General features: G+C 41.8%; 3 protein-coding genes across 5 annotated transcripts in view; 2 read left to right on the forward strand and 1 right to left on the reverse strand.

The window, feature by feature from the left end:
* c23h11orf68 (chromosome 23 C11orf68 homolog) overlaps positions 1–19,698 on the forward strand; it is a 24,340-nt gene continuing 4,642 nt past the window's right edge. The window contains exons 1-2 of one of the 2 annotated variants that reach the window (XR_013503906.1): positions 1–132; positions 586–1,819. Coding sequence is in view for 1 of the 2 variants with exons in the window: in XM_071923518.2 (XP_071779619.1) it covers positions 633–1,382 (750 nt within the window). In the remaining variant the exon portion in view is untranslated. Of the gene's footprint in view, positions 133–585; positions 1,904–19,698 lie in introns of those variants that run through there. The other variant, XM_071923518.2, reaches the window with a different exon arrangement.
* On the reverse strand, positions 1,915–16,225 carry rela (v-rel avian reticuloendotheliosis viral oncogene homolog A). Of its 2 annotated transcripts, none has more exons than XM_071923509.2 (11): positions 16,015–16,225; positions 13,533–13,568; positions 12,591–12,727; positions 11,232–11,377; positions 9,972–10,063; positions 9,183–9,317; positions 7,719–7,823; positions 5,198–5,413; positions 4,998–5,078; positions 4,800–4,883; positions 1,915–4,112 (listed from the first exon to the last, which is right to left on the reverse strand). In XM_071923509.2, the coding sequence occupies exons 1-11, from the start codon at positions 16,019–16,021 to the stop codon at positions 3,262–3,264; spliced, it is 1,890 nt and encodes a 629-aa protein (XP_071779610.2). In that variant the 5' UTR covers positions 16,022–16,225; the 3' UTR covers positions 1,915–3,261. The 2 variants fall into 2 exon arrangements, with proteins under 2 accessions (XP_071779610.2, XP_071779609.2); XM_071923508.2 differs by having other exon boundaries at positions 1,915–4,115.
* LOC139930355 (serine/threonine-protein phosphatase PP1-beta catalytic subunit) overlaps positions 18,842–19,698 on the forward strand; it is a 19,559-nt gene continuing 18,702 nt past the window's right edge. Inside the window, exon 1 of the mRNA XM_071923507.2 lies at positions 18,842–18,977. Coding sequence (XP_071779608.1) covers positions 18,926–18,977 — 52 coding nt within the window. The 5' untranslated portion in view covers positions 18,842–18,925. The remainder of the gene's footprint in view (positions 18,978–19,698) is intronic.

Genomic DNA, 19,698 nt, shown 5'->3' on the forward strand with positions numbered 1-19,698 from the left:
ATCTCTGTTTAACAGCTGGCTATAAATAAAGTTTCTTCAAAATTGTCAGACCAAACATGGAGGATTGGTAAAATGGCTAGCTAGCCGGCTAGCTAACTCAAGACCGGAGCCTAACAATTCCACCTGTCTTCTGTAAGTGTTTACATGTTTACTGTATGATAATTTTAAACGAACGAAACGAATCGCCCTTTGGTAAGCCTTAATACAGTAAGCGAGGAGATTAACGTTAACTAACGTACTACTGTAGCTGACTTGCAGCTAGCTAGCAGTAGTAGTAAACATCAGCAGGCTAGCTAGCAGCAGTAGTAAACATCAGCAGGCTAACGTTAGCTAACAGCAGTAGTAAACATCAGCAAGCGATCCAGCTGTCTACTAATACCTCTGTCCTAATTTGAAAATACATTTCAGCCAACGTTATGTTTGAAACTCAGTGAAAATGGGCATGGCTTCTTAGCTGTAATAAAGAAAGCAAGTTCCTTGTTATGACTGCAGGGAGAACCAAATACAAACTGTAAACATAAGCTTTACCCGTAGTTACAAAATGTATTACACATGTTAATGCACTACACCTGTTCCCTTCAACAGGAAAACCCCACATAGGACTTATTTAATACCCTCACATTGACAGCACCATGGAGGAGGGAGAGGCTCCTGTAGAGGGCGAGCTGGAGAACCATGATGGCTTCCCTGCTGAAACCTATGCTGCTGAGGCCATGGCTGCAGACATGGACCCTTGGATTGTATTTGACTCTAGAAGAACTCCCAGAGCCGAGTTTGACGGCTGGCTGGAGAGCAACAGGCCCTCCCAAGTATCCCGATTCGGTGACGAGGATGGCGGTAAAGGCCCCGTGGGGTGGATCGCTGTGCTGGGCCCCGACCACTGCCCCGGTAGTGGGGATGTCGCCGGCCTCCAAGAGAGCTGGGAGAGACTGTTGGCCAGCAGCCGGCCGGTGAACTTCCAGACGGTGAAGGAGCTGGCCCTGAACCACGGAGTGCTCTCGGGGAAATGGCTGATGCTCTTGGACTCCGGGTTCAAGTTGGACCACGCCTGGGAGTGCGTGGCCAGAGCGGCCCTGGACGGCAAGATCTCCCTGGTCAAAGTGAGCCCCTATGACCCCAAGTCAGAAGGCAAGCAGGTCATTTGCGCCTATAACCAGAACTTCGCGGACGAGAACGAGGTTATGAGGCTGGACTCGGTCATTCGTGCCACGGGGGTCAAGTGCCTTCTTTCCTACAAGCCGGACGTGTACACATACCTGGGAATCTACCGGAACAACCGCTGGAAGCTCTGTCCAACCATATATGAGAGCAAATTTGACCTGGAGTGTGTACCCCGACGCTCCCACATTCTCAACAAAGTCACCAATCTTGAAGTCACGTAGGCCTGAGAGAACAAGAGGAGAGTGTTGGAGGAAAGGTATATGAGGAGAGGCACTTCAAGTGATCCCATGCAGTGGGTGGCGCAGTACAACTCACTGACTTGAAATAGTTTTGTTGATTGTCAGTGGTTGAATTTTGATGTCAAGTTCTTCCTTTTGGCACAGAAACCACAAAAGCTCTTGTTTCAATCTTGTCTGCTCATGCTGTAAGAAAGTAATTCTTAATGACTTGAAATATTCTCAGTAAAAATCTCCTTTTTCTTATTTCTCAATATGATATTGTGTCTATGAGCCAGAATTTTGACATGCTGGTGTTTCTGTTCACACTAACACCTACCTGGTTGACAGGGGGCTGAACAAATCCTTTTTTTTTTTTTTTTTATACAAATGGAGGAAAATTTGCAATGCATCTTGTGAAGCATTTGTTTTTTTTTGATAATGTAACCATTTGTCTCATTCTTTTGGCTTTAATTTTTGCTTTGTACTGAACCGTTACTACAAAATTGCCAAATAAAGTTTACTTTTGAAGCCAGCGTCTTACATGCTGTGATTTTATTGTGTTTCTTGTGTTTTGGATTGTGACAGAATAAACAATCACTCATTACACCAAAATTTGCATAGTATTTAATTTTGCTCATTTTATACTAGTACAAAATATTAGCCAAGACATTCATCTGTTTTCAATAAGGTAGCTTTGACTACAGAGCACAGCAAGGTGGCCTACAGGTCTGAAACAGTTAAGTTTGTAAACTGCGGCTACTGTTCATGAAATAACTGTAGAAGTGAAATCTGAGATAATCTGAGAGATAGATGAAAGAAATGATACTGACAGACAATGATATAGATGACACGTGTTACAATTAAGTGAGAGTGATGCATGAATCTTATTTGCTCTGCTGTGAGCGTGCATTCACTAATTATGCTCGTTTCCTGATCATTATTTACATATAGACCTTCATTATATTTGGTTCTCAAGGTGATAAAACTACATTTTGTTGAGAAGCTCAACAAAGGCACATCTACAAGACAACTGTGTTACAACAGTTACTGGTGACCTCCAGAAAACATCTCGAATGCTCTGAATTTCCAGAGTGTCTAATGCATGGGGGTTATTCAACAAAAAGGCAATATGACAAACGACAATATCTGCATGGGCTTCCCTCCAGGTTTGATTGTGTACTGGAAAAAAAAACCCATTGAGCTTCAAAGAAAGTATTCCTCTACTGAGAAATACTAGCCCCTTTTTTAAAAAAAGGCAGGCTATTAAACTTAGGCAGTGGTCACTTAATGTTAACACTGACCAGAGCTATACAAGATTATACTATGACAGTATAAAAACATGCTTCACATGTTCCAGAAGAGAATGGTCCAACAGGAAAACATTCAATATATTTAGCAATGCGTCTCTTGTATTGTCTTTTTGAAAGAAACATTTTTCTTTGTGGAAAATCTTGCACCATCAGGCTGACATAGTGGTGTAGGATGTTAAGCATTTATGCTAAACATTAAGTACAACTGTCAATAAAAGTAGTACGTTAAACAAGCGGTATGAAATCTGATGATGTTCAGCCTTTTATCATTTGTCGAAGACAAAAACAAGGGCCGCCCACGACTCAAGTCTGTCCACATCAAATACCATCAAGAGTCTTTGTGGTATTTCGATAAGCAGGTCCACATTGAGCAATTTTGCAGCATTCTGTCTGAGCCAGCCCTTCATGTCTACCACATTTCCTTTTTTTGTCTTATGTAACAACAAAAGAAATCTGAAGGGGTTTCAGTCCCAAAAGGGTAAAAGGACAGATGCAAGTGGTCTGATGAACTGGGCTTATAAATACATCAATTAAAAAAAAAAAAAAAGGAAGAAAAATCATATAGACAACCTCTAAGTCGGGTGTCCTGACACAAAACCGGCTTGGGTTCCGCTATTCAAAATGGAAATAAGACGATCATCATCAGCCGACATAAACTCGTCAAAGTCATCCAAGACAACACGGTGGCTGGCGTTGCTGGGTGAGCTGTCAATCATGCCCTCATTCTGGAGCAGGCTGACGATGCTGTTGGGGTAGTTCATCCAGGTACTCCCGGGTGCGCTGGCTGGGTCGGAGGGGTTTTGGGACACCGCATTGTTCTGGGCAGCGGTGGAGGAGCTAGCGAGGGCAGCTTGATGGCATGAAGCTTGAGCCAACATCGAGACGCTGTTTCCGCCTTCGCCCATGAGCCGCGGGTTCAGCAGGTCCACAAAATCATCCATGTCGAGACTGTCCAGGGTGCCCGTGACCTGGCCCTCGGTAAAGCTAGGGAACTCCGGGATGTCATCGTCCACCAGCGGGGCGTCCACCCGGAACTGGGAGCCCTGGAGGGCGAAGGAGGAGCCGGGCTGCGAAGAGGCTGCGCTCGCCTGAGAAACCACTGGCTCTGCGACGGCGGCGGCCGTAGAGAAGGTGGGGAAGAAGTCGTGCAGGTCCGACAGGTTGACGGTTGAGTAGTCCTGGTTGACGGTGGTGGAGGAGGCTGGGGCCTGGCTGAGGACGTAGCCGGGCACTGGAGTGGCTTTGGGCTGGGGGTCCAGGGTCAGGCTCTCCATGAACTTCCACGTTTGGCTGGTAGTCGTGGTGGAGACGGAGGGGGAGGCCTCCACCTTGGGCTGGACCGAGAAGAGCTGGCCTGGCTGGTAAGAGTAGGAGGGCTGGGGCTTCACTCCACCGCCATTAGGGGGCACCACCGGGTTCACACCTGCTGGAGACAACACAACAACTCGTCTGCAGTTCCACTACCTCCATTCTGTGCAGTATGATATAGTCTCTATGCAGAATATTACCTACAATCCACAGATGACCCTTCAGTTCATGTTTATTGTTCAATGAGTTTGTCCTTCAAGTGCACCTGCATATCCAAGCTATAGCCCTATTAACACAGGACTAGTATTATGTTTGGACCTCATGAAATTAATGAATCACCCCTCAACCTTTCTAAGAACGCATTCGCGCAGTGTAATGAAATTCACTGGTGTACCGGATACAATGGTATAAAAAGATTTTACAATTAGTCCCTTCCTGATTTAGCAAAGCAAATCCTTCCTCTATAGATTCAACTACTGCCTCCATTTCTCATAACAGGAGGAGGATGGAAATGACAGATCTAGAGGAAGGAAAAGAAATGCCACGGCAAAAACAAATTATGTCTGAAATTACCGAGAGTTGGATTCACACGGGATTAGTATCATCAGGGGACCTCTATTTTCACCAAAATATGGTAGGTAATTTGTGCTGAAAGGTTTACTTTATAAATTGCAGACATGGCAGATTCACACAGGATTAAAATCGCTGCCGATCTCCGCAGTTATTACAAATCACAGGACGTCCCCAGGTTATATTGGTCCTGTGTGAATAGAGCTTATGACTAAGACACTGAAATGCTTACCAGGTTGTACATTCATTGACGGAGGCTTGGCTGTGACTGTTCTCCTGGCAGTGTTTATAGGCCGTCTCTCTGGTGGAATGGGCACTGAAATTCCCACACACACCATTACATTACAGAACGAACCCTGAAAATCACTGTGATTTTATTACTTTATGGCAGAATGATATAAAAAAAAAAAAAGAATTCTCATCAACCAACCGCCAGGCAGCATCGTCCCCAGCTTCAGGCTCTGGAACATATCTCCAGTTCGCTTCCTCTTCTCCATCAGCCTGTATTCATCTATATGGGCAACAGTGGTAAGAGTGATATCAAACAACCCAGATTTGACCTGTAGTTCCTCAACAATTTAATCTTTAAAGTGACAAATGTCCAGTGCTCTCAGGAACACCTCATCTTACCTGGGTCAGAGGGCAGGAACTGGAAGTCCATCGGCTCGCTGACCTCACGGTCAGAGGGCCGGCGGAGCTGCATCTTGACTCTGACGGGCTCAGTGAGGTTGGTGTCGCGGTAGGCCGGCGTGCGGAACACGATGGCCACCTGCCTGTGCACATCGGCCTGGGAGAAAGTGCCCTTTCCCTCCCAGGAGTCCTGGAAGAAACGCACCTCGATGTCCTCTGCAGGGGGGAGGGGAAAAGCGAGGAGAAAGTTACGTTTACGTTAAGGTAAAGGCTAAAAGAGAGGCAACAGATCGGAGACTTTTTTTCTTTTCTCCTGCTTAAATGCAAAACTCAGCTGTGAGCATCGCTAGTAGATTAAAAGCTCAAAGGGCACAAGCAGCGTTGCGTCATTCTCGTTTGACAACTTGCAAGATATCTAATTAGCTTTAGCTGGCTAACCTCAAGTAAAAAAGAGGATAATGATGAAAATAAAAATGGACGAGAGAAAGTTAGTGATTGCTCCGCTTGCAGTGGCTATGGGTACATGATATCCTCCAAGGGAGAACAGAGCACCGAGTTTCATCATCTCGTCCAAGAGCTAGATAGAGACAGTTTTAAGGGTTATTTTCGCATTGACGTCTGTGTGACGCAGCTTAGACAGGTTCAACTTGCAGCCAAGGGCCCAAAGTTTGAAGAAGACACGTGCCTGCCACGACCAAACTACCAAAACTAAGTGAAAAAAAGGCACGTGCCTTCAAAGAAGCGTCCAATGTGATCACAGCCTTGTCCTGTTATTTTGTTTAACTGAGTGTTAATTAGGCAGAAATACTTCAAAGGGAAGAAATGAAATGAAAAAGGGAATGAAAACTGAGCTCAGATCCTTACAAAGAGCAGGGTGGCTGAAGTTTTCAAGAGTCGGCCTTATTATCTCAGCACATTTCCACTCACTGGAAACTTTTCTGATCTGTAATGTCGTCCTATGCAAAGTTCATGATTCACTTTCAGCCTCCTCATCTTTTCAAAGTAAATTATGATATATTGCTACGTGGGTGTAGTTACGACACAACCGGCACAGAAACACAGCGGTAAGCAGTTACTTGTCAGCATATGGGTATGAAATGTAAATTATGTTTTTTTGGACAATGGAGAAAATGAGAAGTGGGGCACATCCAAATAGAGGAAGAAAGCTTTTGGTTTGAGATAAAAGTAACTCTGAGGCTTAGGCTTGCATCAGAAAAATAGAGATAATGAGATTGCATTGTATTGCATTGCACACACCACACACTGTGACAGGCAGCAAAGTATGGTGGAAGCCAAAAAATCACTTCACAAGGGTGTGTATGTATGGTGTGTATGAGCGCATACTTCTTTGAAACACACATCTTATGTCAATTTGTGTGGTGTAATAAGTAATAAATCAGATAAACTCCTTAACAAAGCATACATTTGGTACTAAAACATTAAAAAAGTATTGAGTGGACTTGCTTCAGTACCACTGAACAGTCATTAAGTCTCATACAAGAAGAGTAAAGTACTGTAGTTCCAGATTGATTTGTATAAATAGCCAAAAATGTTCTCGAGTCGGGTTCATTTTTACATTTCTACTCAATACCTCCAGAACACTTGGAGTAACATCTGCCATTATGAGTCCAGTAACATATTATTTGTGGCAGTTGCAGCTTGGAAAGAGTGAAAATGAGTCTTCAGCAACAATATCACACCATCACTGACAACAACATCCTTTTATGTCAGATTTTAAGCAATGAGGGACTGGAATTATTTGTCAGAAAGAAAAAGGTCAATGCTAAAGGTCAGTTTCAACAGTTTCAAGAGCTCCAGCTTATTGGAGAGTCTACCTTTTTCTTCAATTAACGTCATGTTAAGGTCATGAAATACACTACTCACCGGCACATTTACTCTTTTGCAACTGCAGTATGTCTGGATGAATGTGAAAAGATGTATTATTCTAATTTTTGACCATTTCCTCGTCACCAGAAAGCAATTTCATTTTTTTTGTTTTTGTTTTATTTTGTTCATTGCCTTTAGCCTATCAACGAGAACCCAGCATCATAATTTAGGGGCTTTTAATGAATAAGGCAGGTAGATGTATTGGCTTGTTTCATTTTTTTTTTCAATTTAAAATTTCAATTTACACTGATAGTCATCTTGTCCCTGCTAACTCTGCCATAGCACTCTATAGATGAAGATTATTCTTCACAGCAATAAAAATATCAGAATACGGTATGTGATTTGACGGGAGTCTAAAACCACAGAAAATATGTAGTTGTATGTATATTCGGATGGTACAAAAACATTTTCCCATACTTCTACAAATGTTTTTGTGCAATTTCCAAACTTACCAAGACCTGGAAATGACCAAATCCTTTTTTCCATACATTTCCAGACTTTCGATACCCGTGTAGGAATCCTGTACACACTTCGGAAAGGCCAATTTGAAGTGGAGGACTGGACTATCACCTAGTATCTACTTTACATGAGATTCCACTTGTGTTTGAATGACAGTTGGACAGACCCATCGTACCTTTTTGCACTTTGTCGCACAGCAGAAAGATTTCGTCCCCTCCTTTGCAGCTTCCAGAGTTGCGGTTGACTCTGCAGATCTTCAGTTCGGCTGTGTTCGGGGCCCCTACGAGAGAGAAAAACTTTAACGCGTAAATAAATACAGCACCGAGGCTTCAGATTAACACCACACACCTGCTAAATGCAGAGGAATTTGGGCTGTGGCTGGCAAGTGAATTTTACAAGCCACTTAGACAGGCAGCCAACTACTTTGGCAGCCAAGACATTCTTTCTACTGTGAAATTCACTTAACACTGTGGCCAGTTCACAGAAAAATAGCTTCATGCGCTATACAGTGTGAAGAAGTTCTCTACCAGTTCTCTGACAGGGATTGCAGTACATTTTTGTAAATATGAACTGGAATATGTACTGGAAGCTCTGTAATGTTGTCCTCGTGTCTTTTGATTATGTATTATCTATATCTTGTCTCATTTTAATTCTACCACAGTGAAGCCAAAGACAGATTTCCCCATGTGGACAGTAAAGTTTCTATTCCGTTCTATTGAAAAGTGCCATAATTTCTGAAATCTTTATTTTTGCTATCAATCATTTTGTAAAAGTAGGCCTCGCTTTTTTCAAATGGTGGATACCTCATTTTGAATGTGAAACAAAGCTCTTCATTTATTCATACAGAGAGGGATGTGGAGCAGCTGTATGAGTAAAAAGGGACAGAAGCCATCAGATGCTCTGTTCAGATATGTCAGAGGCTTCTGGAAGAAATACATATTGAAACCTTACCGATCTGAATCGCTCGTTTCTGAACTGACTAGTCTATCAAACAGGCATACAGAGCAAAAACGGCAGCGATGTGAAAAACAACACTATTTACTCTGCTAAATTACTGGAATTTCCTTGTTGATACATGCACTCTAAAAGCATTTAAACTGCAAATGAGGCACATGGTACGGAGAATTGTTTTCCCCGACGACTTCCAATTCTGAGGACTTTGAAATAAAACAAACGTTTGCCATCATACAGAGAGACATATGGAGCAATGGTTGGAGGGAAGAGAGACACAGCTTCAACTGTCAGACTGATTCTTGTAAATGATTCCAGACTGACAAGAAAAGTCAACATGCAAAGAGGAACAAAGAAATATATGGGGGAATTAAAGGTTGCAGCAGGTGTATAGGTCAAAGTGTGAAACGTATAGTGTGTGCTTGGCTGTGTGTATATATGTATTAAGGCTAGACAGATACATCAGTTTGCTATTGGGTTTGCTATTAAAATTCAGATATTGGCCATGATATAGGGTTTCAATTGAGAGTTTTAGTGTCCCATGATGGTCTAAATGCTGTTTCAGAGACTTTTCCACCCTGACAAGATTAAAATTCTGGAGGAAACACTGCATACTTGGAATTCTTGGCATGAAAATCAAATTTAAAGACATAACACTGGCTACTGGCTATTGGTACTGCCCACTCACTGTTGTCGTAGATGGGCTGGGACACCACCGGGTCCAGGGCAAACAGCTCCCCTGTAGGCAGAGTGATGGAGGCCTGGAAGCAAAGCCGGACTGAATTCAGGTCAAACTCTTCCTCCCACACCTTGGCCTCGGGAACTGCAGCCGAAACACAGCAGAGAGAGAGTGGGTGTGGTGCACAGTCAGGCAAAACCGGCGTCTGGCAAACCACTACATCCTCTCATAAACACTGGTACTCAAAGGGTGGAAGTCACACATTAATTACAGTAACAAGAATTGTACATAGCCTTTTTGTAAATTCTGTAATAAAAACACTTTTACTTCAAGTGGTAATCAGTGAGATCCTTGTTTGTTTTTTATTTTGTCTTCATCTTTGTTGCCCAGCACTTATTGCTGTGGTGTTTCTGCACTGCACTTCCCAGAGGTCAAATAATGACATGAATTTTTAAAATCTTAGTTTTAGAATGCTCAAAATAGTCTATAACAACATGCAATATCACATATTGAACTCTGCCCTCTTGTCCTATTTACATAGCATGGTGGAAAAAAACATATGTAACTGTGTTCTATTTTGTAAAAAAGTTACTCAGTAACTTTTACTCTGAAAGCAAAAAAAAAAAAAAACAGTACTTGTATTTGAGCGGGACATTTTGCTACTCTTTCCACCTCTGTTGATAGAGAGCACAGCGCAATTCCTTTCCACATAATGACAGAACGAAAGAGTCAACTACACAGAAAGTTGAGTGAGAGGTGCTTTGTGTGGTATTCTCGTCTCTAAAGAGGACTACTTACTGTTGAAGGGGTTGTTATGGGTCTGCAGCCTACAAGTGATAGCCTCATTCACATCCTTCTTCTTCACACACTGAATGCCCAGGTTCTGAAAACTGAAAGCAGGCCGAGAGTGAGAAAGAAAATGAGTGAAAGTAAACCACAACCCGGTACATGTACTCTCTAATTTGCACTCGTAGTATTCGCCACAATACGTGAAAACTATCTTTAACTGACCTGTGATTTACTTAGACCTTTAAAAAGACTCCATCTCATATGATTTACATCAATTTGATACTACTTACTATGATGTAGACTATGCATTTATCTCAACCTAGAACTCTATTCTAACTCTATTCTGTTTAGGTGGATTTACCCTCCACTACATCCCTGATTGTAATGCACTGCTTTAATCAATGTATGATGTAATGTTAACCCAGATGTGAAAAACAAATGACTAATGTAAACCGGTGTGCTTCCTCACTCTGTATCACATACTGGCACTGGATGGCAGTACATTTTGTTTGTTTGCATTTCATCACACAGAGATAAAGATAGACAGACAGACAAATAGACACAGACAAACAGGGTCTAAACCGGTCTTTGGATAAAAAAAACCAAAAAAAAACATTCAAATCAAAAGTATCATTTGATATCGTTGAGAATTACGCAAAGCTGGAGAATGTCCAAACCAAAGGCTATAGCAACTGGACTGACGTTGAGATAATGTTAGCTAATGTTAGCAGCTAGTTCATGTTGTTAACGTTTATTTATCTCCAAACCCAAGTTGTCGCTGACTACTAGTTTTAACAAGGCAACAGTGAACATGTCGTCCCCCACAAATACTGTAAAAAAAAGTTTTTTTTTTTAAATAAAAAAAAATCTCTGTCTAGCCAGTCAGTAACAAATATGTCACCTTGTTTTGAGCTGTAATTGTATGTCCACCTTGGGCCAATCAGATCCATAGTCCCTCCCCCAATTTCATTGCGGGGTACAACATTAGCAGTTTTAAACCAGCTAAAGTCACGCACTGCTAATGTTAGCTAGCAGACACATCTAACAAACAGTTTGACTGTCAAAGAAGCGCCATGAGGGATATATTACGTATAAAGTTAGCATATTACTAATACTATAGATAAGGCTTTTAATGCCGACAATTAAGCAAACCGGTTGTCCGATTGTCCAACAACCGGTTTGCTGCTGCATTTGAATAAAGCAAATACCCCAGTTTCGTCAATTGACATCCTTGTCACATGTAAACCACAACCAAACTCTCCAGTCTACCTGTGTACTCGTCTCTCCTGCAGGTCGGCCTCATAGTAGCCGTGTTTGCAGTCTTTCCCAACCAGTTCGTGGGGGTGAGGCTTGTGCGGCGCGTTCTTGGTCACCAGCGAGATGCGAACACGCAAGGGACCGCTGTAGTTGTGCACCTGTAGGGAGGAGATAATGTAATGTAATGTGATACTTTATTTATCCCCAAAGAGAATGCTTTTAGCTTGAAGGGGGGTCTCCAGACTCTCTAGCCACCCCGCTACCCAAATATACAATATATATATATTCACGTAATAATGCCAACTCCTCGCTGTGTGACGGCATTATGTTTAAGCTTCCAATAGCTCATCATAATTACAGATTTAACTACAGATCAGTGCTCAGTAGAGCACAGACATCCGCCATGTCTGACAACACCCCGCAAGGAAGCTATGCACCTTTTGGTGATATGTCACGCCCACCACCACGCCCCCTTTTGGCCAATCGACAGGAAAAGTTCATCAGTTCTTCCTTGGCCCATAACCACCCTTCATACCAAGTTTTGTGCAAATCCGTGCCCAATTTTTTGAGATATCCTGCTAACAGACGGAAAACATTACCTCCTTGGCGGAAGTAATAATCTTGACATTATCTTCATGAGTAATCAGGGTTGGAATGAAGCTCAGCCACCAGCCATTGATCAGCCAGTATATTTTGGCCTTGGTTGGTACATTTGTTACTTCTACAGGCAACCAACAACAATTTTTATTACTCAAAAAAAGGACTAAACCTGTATAACAAATAAATAATAAATAACCTGTATTCAAAATTCAGTCACCTCCTACTGTGGCTGGTGGATAAAATCAATCTCAGGCCCTGGTGTACACTGTACATTGCCATTCATAGGAAAAACTTAGGTAAACAAAGACGCTGTATCTGTACTTATGTATTTGCTGTATTCTTTTCAGGTTGTAGTAATTATTAATTTAAAGAGTAACTAAACCCCAAACCCAAAGCCTGACATCTAATGGTAAAAAGCATGCTACTGAAATTGCCATCTGCTATTGGCTGAACTTTGGTGCCAGGTGATGTCACCTTCTATAGAGTACAACAGATGGTGACATCACCTGGCACCAAAGATCAGCCAATAGCAGATGGCAATTTCAGTAACATGCTTTTTACCATTAGATCTCAGGCTTTACACAGATTTTGGTTTGGGATTTAGTTACTCTTTAACTGCTCTCTATTTGTCTTATTCTTCTACATCCTATTCTCTGTTACTGCGACGACCCAATTCCCCCACAAGGAATCCGTCAAGTTTCATGAAATCTAACCTAAATCATATGAATCACAGCTTGAAAACGTACAGCGTAAAAGTGGCATTGGGCTCACCTTGATGGCAGGGTGGGTCTTGGTGGTGTCGTTGCTCTTCTCTCCGGGGATGCTGCCCGCCGAGCGTCCCTCACACTTGTATCTGAACCTCATCCCCCTCTGCTTCGGCTGCTCGATGATCTCTATGAAGGGATTACCTGGGCGGTGAATAGATATTTTAGGTGTTTATTGAGAGATACAGAGGATCAGTTCACTGAGGAGTCATTCAAGACAAACAGATCATTCCCGGATCAAACATCTCTACTCTGCTATCGAAGAAAAACAACATAAAGCAGAAAATGTGCGCTCCCCCTCTGCTCTTGTTTTGGAATATTGCAGCATTTCATAACAGCATTACCAGCATCTATACATCAATGCATCAGTGCAGCATCGAAGAGGACTATTGTTCAATGATCAATCTCATCATATTAGCAGAAGAAACACAAATGGTGCTTTTCACAGAATTATGTTTACTTCTGAGCCACAAATCTTTATAGCAATGGCAGTGGCTTACTAGAATGTACAAATGTCATTACAAAGTGCAAATAATATAATTTGGATGGAGAGCTTGTGAAATTGTGATGGGCAAGTCTCATTTGTGTTTACTACAGCAGGATAAAATGGAGCTAATATTGGATACATATAGTCACATTTTTGTATTGTGATGTATTGAATTTCAATATATTGTCCCATCCCTACTTTAAATACCAGTAGATAGCCATGTAAAAAAGACCATGTGGCTCCCATTCAGTGTCAGTTACTTTTGAAGATAAAAATGCATGCTATCCTGATTGCGCAACACTATCTACACTGCTTCCTTGTGTCAGCGTGTCAAAGCAACATAGCTCGGTCATCGGTCATCAGTGCACCAGAGTTTTGAAATGTTTACTCATCAAAAGTTTGCAATCAGTCAATATCACATTAGTAATCATATTATTCATACATAGCATTAATGCTTCTTACCCTGGTTCAGTGGGGCCTGCCCCCATCCAAACAGTCCTATGGTGGAGAGAAAGGAAGAAAGAAATTTCACACACTTATTAAAAAATAGTGTAGCAAGTAGTGATCCTCCATCTGCATGACACACAGCACACAGTGGCAGTGCAGATGACGAACAGAACTGCTCCAGCACATATTTGTGGTTTGGCAAAGGTTCCTCGGTTGCGGCGTGATGGGAGTGGAAATCTACTGGACAGTGCAGCGTCCAAAAAGGTCAAAGGGCGCTGGAACACAAGGGCTTCCCAGCTAAATATAATTGCTCATCATAAATGACCTGCCAAGCTCGGAGAGAAGAAGAACTGCAGAATAAAGCAAACAAAGACAAGCGAGGTATAATATCGGTGTCAAATTACACCCCCCCTTATTGTGAAGAACCTATCTGTTCTTCCATTGTGTTTGGAGTTGTTCAATAGGGTGTGCAGCACTCTAGTTTCAGGTGTTTACTTTGTGCATTGTGGAGATTCATAAAGAGATGCAAGGTGTGATATAAGCCCAGATGGTCAAAGCTCCACCCATCGGCTACTAGCTTTTGCTCATTTTCAAAAAACGTGCCTTCCAAGTCTTAACATGCCTGCTTCCCTGCCTCAGACCAAAGCAATGGAGGGTGGACATTCTCTTTAAGTGCGATACATATAGATATTGGGAGCATATGACTGTGAAAGAATGTAGTGGAACAACCATAAAGCCTACTGTGGCCTATATAGCTGACTGAATTGTCTCGTCATTCAAAATCCAACATAAATCCACCAAACAAAACACACAGTTCACAAAACACAAAATTCCCCTTTTCTTGGCCTCTCAGTCTTTGTCCAGAGAGTGATAAAAGTATTATGAATCAAACCCAACAGTCCCTACTTAAAGGTATACTATGCAAGATTAAAGTGGACAACTGATCTTGGTATAACACCAAGCATAAAGGCCTATAAGTACACAAACAACTACAGTGTTTGCCTACTTACCTTCCTAGGCAATTACCGCCATATTGATTGAGCTTTAGCGTTTATAAGGGGTGGGAGGGGCTTCAGCGATAGGGGAGGAGCCATTTTACAACCCAGAAAAAATGCATTGAATACAGGAAACAAGAAGAAACCAAATGCAGAATCAATAGATTACAAATGAAAATCTTACATATCAACAAAGTGAAAGTAAATGTCTACCGCCATAATTTGGGCTTCAAGCATGACTTCAAGTTTGAGCAAACTTGAAGCAGAAGTATTCATACTGAAACCTTCCCAGGCCTGAAGCGTCCACAGAAGGGTTCCAGTGTATGAGTCACTTTCACTCAAGTTGCTATAACCAACTGATCTGTGCTTATCTGTTAATTAACAACATAAACAACTTGTCACACATCCCCAATGGGTGGCTGGGTGTGTTACTGTGATATGGATTAATCTCTCTAGACCAGTGGTTCCCAAACTAGGGTCCGGGGTCCCCAAGGGTCCTTGAGAGTGGAGTCTAGGGGGTCCCTAGCAATATGAATAGGTTTAATTTCACTATTATTTCACTGCCATAAGAAGGCCCAGTATGAGAATGACTGTTTTGATCAGATTATAAACAGGGATATAATTCTATACTTAATCATAGCTATCAACAATGTGAATCTATTTTGGGGGAGTCCTTGATGTGAAAAAGTCTGGGAACCCCTAGCCCTAGTAGAGAACGTCACACCAAACACCATTTTAAAAAATCTGGCAATTTCATGTCCTTAGCAAAAGCACACATGAGATAAAATATGAAGACAGACCGTTTCTAACTCCAAGAGTCACTCTTCAATTCGGCATACATGTAATTCCCCAAGCAGCACTTATCTCACTAATATTTCAACTATGCTAATTGATTCGCCTATTATTCCCACAATCTTCTACCTAAATACACCTTGGTGGGCGGTTGCGAGCAGTGTGGGCCAGTTATAAAAGTTGAGACTTTATTTAAATAAATGCTACTGAGTAGATTGTATGTACGCCGAATTTAAGTGTGGGTCCGAATAATTCAGAAAAGGAACTGATCTTTGTTTTATAATATATGCAATTTTGCTAATAAGCAAATTAACATTAATTTCTCAGATTTTCTGAGTGGAATCTTGTGGCACCTAAAGCGGCCAGGGAACCCCATGCTGTGTTAATCTGAACGGGCCTCTTGGCAACCCGGCATGTTCGATCTGCCCTATGTCAGGTGAATTACGCAATAATTACGATAAGATACCACATCCACGTAAGATCATATTTCACTGTGAAACCGAACAGCGGCTGCATTAAAAGCGCTAAGTCTCATTTCCGCCTGTCGGTGTACAGTGATCTCCATTGAGACTGACCCCTCCTGCGTTAGCGAAGCGCTCAATGGCAGCGGGGCTTTCCCCTGTGCGCAAAACAACTCCCTGTACAGTTTCACCTACAACTATGTGAGCGCAGTAAACATCCACAGCACAAAACAAAACCGTTCCACTCACCGTCCATGGCTGTAACCGAGTCCGAGCCACGCTTTCTTCGTCCGGACGACCGTTTATTCGATGTTTGTTTTGTCAACTAATTACCAGCCGCAAACACGGCAGCGCAGGCTCCCAAACTTCTTGACAGAGCTGCTGTTCTTTCGCCTCCTTCGCTCCACCCACGTCAGCTGTGAAGCTAGATGCAAGAGTGAGGCAGGTTTTCCGGTAAAAAAAAAAACAGTAAAAAAAACACATGCCTAATTTGGGAACGTATGTTGCAACTTTTTTTGTTTGTTTTTTGAGTAATACAGAGTAAACAAAAGTCAAAATGTTGAGAATGGAAGAATGGCAGCTCCATCGCCGCTGCACGATGAATCGAATAATTAGTGTTTTGATGCGATTTTTGTTGTGTAAGCCCCCTTTATGCAATAATAATGAAATAATCTTATTTATTTATTGATTGATTTACTTATTTATTTATTTGTTTGTTTGTTTATTTGCTTATTTATTTGCTTGTTTATTTGTTTGTTAAGTTGTTTTATTTCATTTAGCCTATATTGATTGTCTTAATTCATTAGTTATTACTTATATTTTAACGTAATTTAAATAATCAATCAAATAATAATCAAATAAATAATCAAAAATTATTCAAAGTTATTTTTAAAAAAGCATAACAATGAATGAATAACAGCTTTAATAATCAGTTCACACTTCACATACTTTTTTTCCACAGGTGACAGATTTTACGCTCTTATTCTGAAGTGCCGAAACCGCACCGGTTCCTGTTTATCTCCGGCCAGCTTGACGCAGCTGCGACGCCTTCGCAGAGTTTCTCTCCAGTGCAAGTCGCCACCGCCCACTCAAACAGTGCGGAAATACCCCGATGACGCACTTTAAAGGAACAGAAAAATAAGTTGTGAGTGGGAGAAGCAATAAAATAACTCTTGACTGCAGTCACAGCCTGGGAAGAGGATTTTAGAATGGGGGTCCAGTCTTTAGTTCTAATAAGAATACACTTTGTTTATTCTAAGGGTTTATTATGGGGAAACAGCTGCTCTCAAAAATGTAGAGGCTCCAGCTGATTCATTTTTTTTGTTTTAATTCTATTCGACTAACTATAAACAGTCATTCATTACAACCCACACTAGAAGTTTCCAATCTGTTGCTCACTAAAAATAACTTCTCTATACTATGTGTGTGGCTTGTCATTGGCAAAGCAATGACAACTAAATAATAAACATGTTACAACAACTTCATTTTGTCAAATTAACTGTCACCCTACTAGTTTTATTAGCTCAACTTAGTGATAAACACGTTATGAAAACTTAATTTTGTCAAATTAATTGTTGTCCCCATTTAAGCGAATTTTGACGTGTAAGCACAATAACTGAACATGCCCTTCTGTGACAGTGGGACCTCCAGGGGTCCTTGAAGGGGTTCCATAGGGTCCCCAGGAATTAACTATTAATTCCAACCACTAAACAATTATACCACAAGTAGCCTATACCACAACGAGTAGCCTACGTGGCTGCTTTTATCAGAGGTTTTCACTTAGGAAATTCTATTCAAAATCAAAATCACATTGAACACCTTCAGTCTTTTCAGCTTCCCAGGCGCATTGTGGCCAGAGGGGGACGCTGTGAGCCAATAAATCAGATTCCTTTGCAGTCGGTTCCCCTATCACCAGCACTGTGCACCGGTCCCTGAACTATATTCTTTGACTGGGCCTTGACCTAGATACAAGAGGAAAGAGCTGGATGAATTATGGGTGTATTACATAACAGCCTAAATTCCATCCTTCAGTTTTGCCTCATTTGTCTTTGTTTCATATTTACTTTTACATCCATTAAATGTTTAGGCCTATTAGAACAATGATGCTTTAACTGTAGAGAGCATCATTCTCCTAAAAGTAGCCTAAATTCATAGGAACTATATGCCTAAGTAGGCTAGGCCTATTGGATTGTTGCAAAAGGATGTAAATGAGGTTATCAAATGTCTAGTTTTAGTAACCGTAGGCCTACAGTGAATAACGAAATACCTGTTGCCGAGGGCCCTGGCTCTGTTGATTCCTTCAGGTGCTGTCGGAAATATCAAAACCACAACTTGAGAGTACATAAACAGCACAACAAAGTGGTAAATACGATTCGGAAGGTGAGAATCGTGTATGATAACTGAGTTTCCCAGATGTGATGTTTACAGTGTATGGAATATGGAAGCCAATCATAAAAGGGATGTATTCTACATCAATAATTCATTGTTGGATGTTTGTACTTTTATTATTTGGTTACCCTTTAGTCATCATGCATTTTGTTTTTAATCAGTTAACTAGCCTAAATCATCAATTACACTCTTACATTTTCTCCACTTTTAATGTGCCACTGCAGGACTTAATAGGTCCATGCTGTGAAAAATAGACACTCAAAAGTTTGATTTTGTTGTTAAAATCGACTTAGTCGGTCTTAGAAACAGATCACTCTATGTCTAAGTACACCATTTGTCCTCAGTGACTGCCACAGGGTCACAGGGAGTGGCTGTTATGCAGTAAGGCAAGCAGTGGTCCATTTCTGAGACTGTCCAAGTTGATTTTGAACAACGCAATCAAACTTTTGAGCGTCTATTTTTCACATTTGCATTTACTCATGGAGGAAGGCATCCTGTCAGAACCAGTGTTTGACCATCCACATATTGGTGAGATGCAACATTCCCTGATCATTCCCCAAGTTTCGTCCGGCTACAGCTGAGCGCTCTACTTCTTCTTCCTCTGTGGTAGAATGTGGAGTTTCCGAGAGTCACGTGAAGGTAGCATAATTGCCCAGATCGGGAGGCCCGGCGGCTGGCGGTGCGTTCCGGTGCGGTGAGGCGGTGCCTGCCCTGCCTGCTCCAGACTGCGGCGGGCAGCACTGAGTCCCTGACAGCACAGTTCACTACAGAAATGGCGGAGGGGGAGTTGGACGTCGACTCGCTGATTTCCAGGCTTTTAGAGGGTGAGTTCGCAACTCTGTTTCATCTACATTATTTTTTAAGTTCGAGGTGGAAGTAAGTCAGGGTCTTTCAGGTGTCGTTTTGTCGCGAGTTGACAGGAAAAAGGCCCGCTTTGCTAGCATGCCCGGTGTTGTTGGAGTGAACAGAACTGGTCCCGTAGCTAATACCAAACATAGGCACACCTTAGCTTCAGCCGCCGTCACTCTGCTCATAATGTCGTTTCTTTTAAATGAAGTTATAATGAATTTACAGCCATGGACACTGAAGTCCTCTCCTGAAATGAAAATGTTAACGTTACAATGTCTCCAACAGCGGTTTCGCGGTTAAACCCGGTGTAAGCTTGTAACAAAGTTGTACAAGAGTGTTTTTGTACCCCGATACAGGCTGTCTAGTATGGGAGAGAATGTCACGCCAAACTTAATTCACAAATACAGCAATTTAATGTTCCCTCGCTTATTGGCATAAGTACATACCTCGCACAATGTGACTCAATACCTGTTCTGCATCACTTCGGCATTCATATAATCCACCAACCAACGCCTATTCAAACAAAAAACCAAACCTCAACCTTTAAAACTTGTTCGCCTGTATTTTTGCCACCAAAATACACCGGGTGGGCAGTAGCGAGCAGTGTAAAACAGTTTTAAAAGTTGAAATTTTATTGAAACAAAGTGTATTTTGGTGGATCAGCTGTAAGCCGAATTTACCAGAAGACCATATGTA

Source organism: Centroberyx gerrardi, chromosome 23 (genome assembly GCF_048128805.1).
Source record: "Centroberyx gerrardi isolate f3 chromosome 23, fCenGer3.hap1.cur.20231027, whole genome shotgun sequence".
NCBI classification, from domain to species: Eukaryota; Metazoa; Chordata; class Actinopteri; order Beryciformes; family Berycidae; genus Centroberyx; species Centroberyx gerrardi.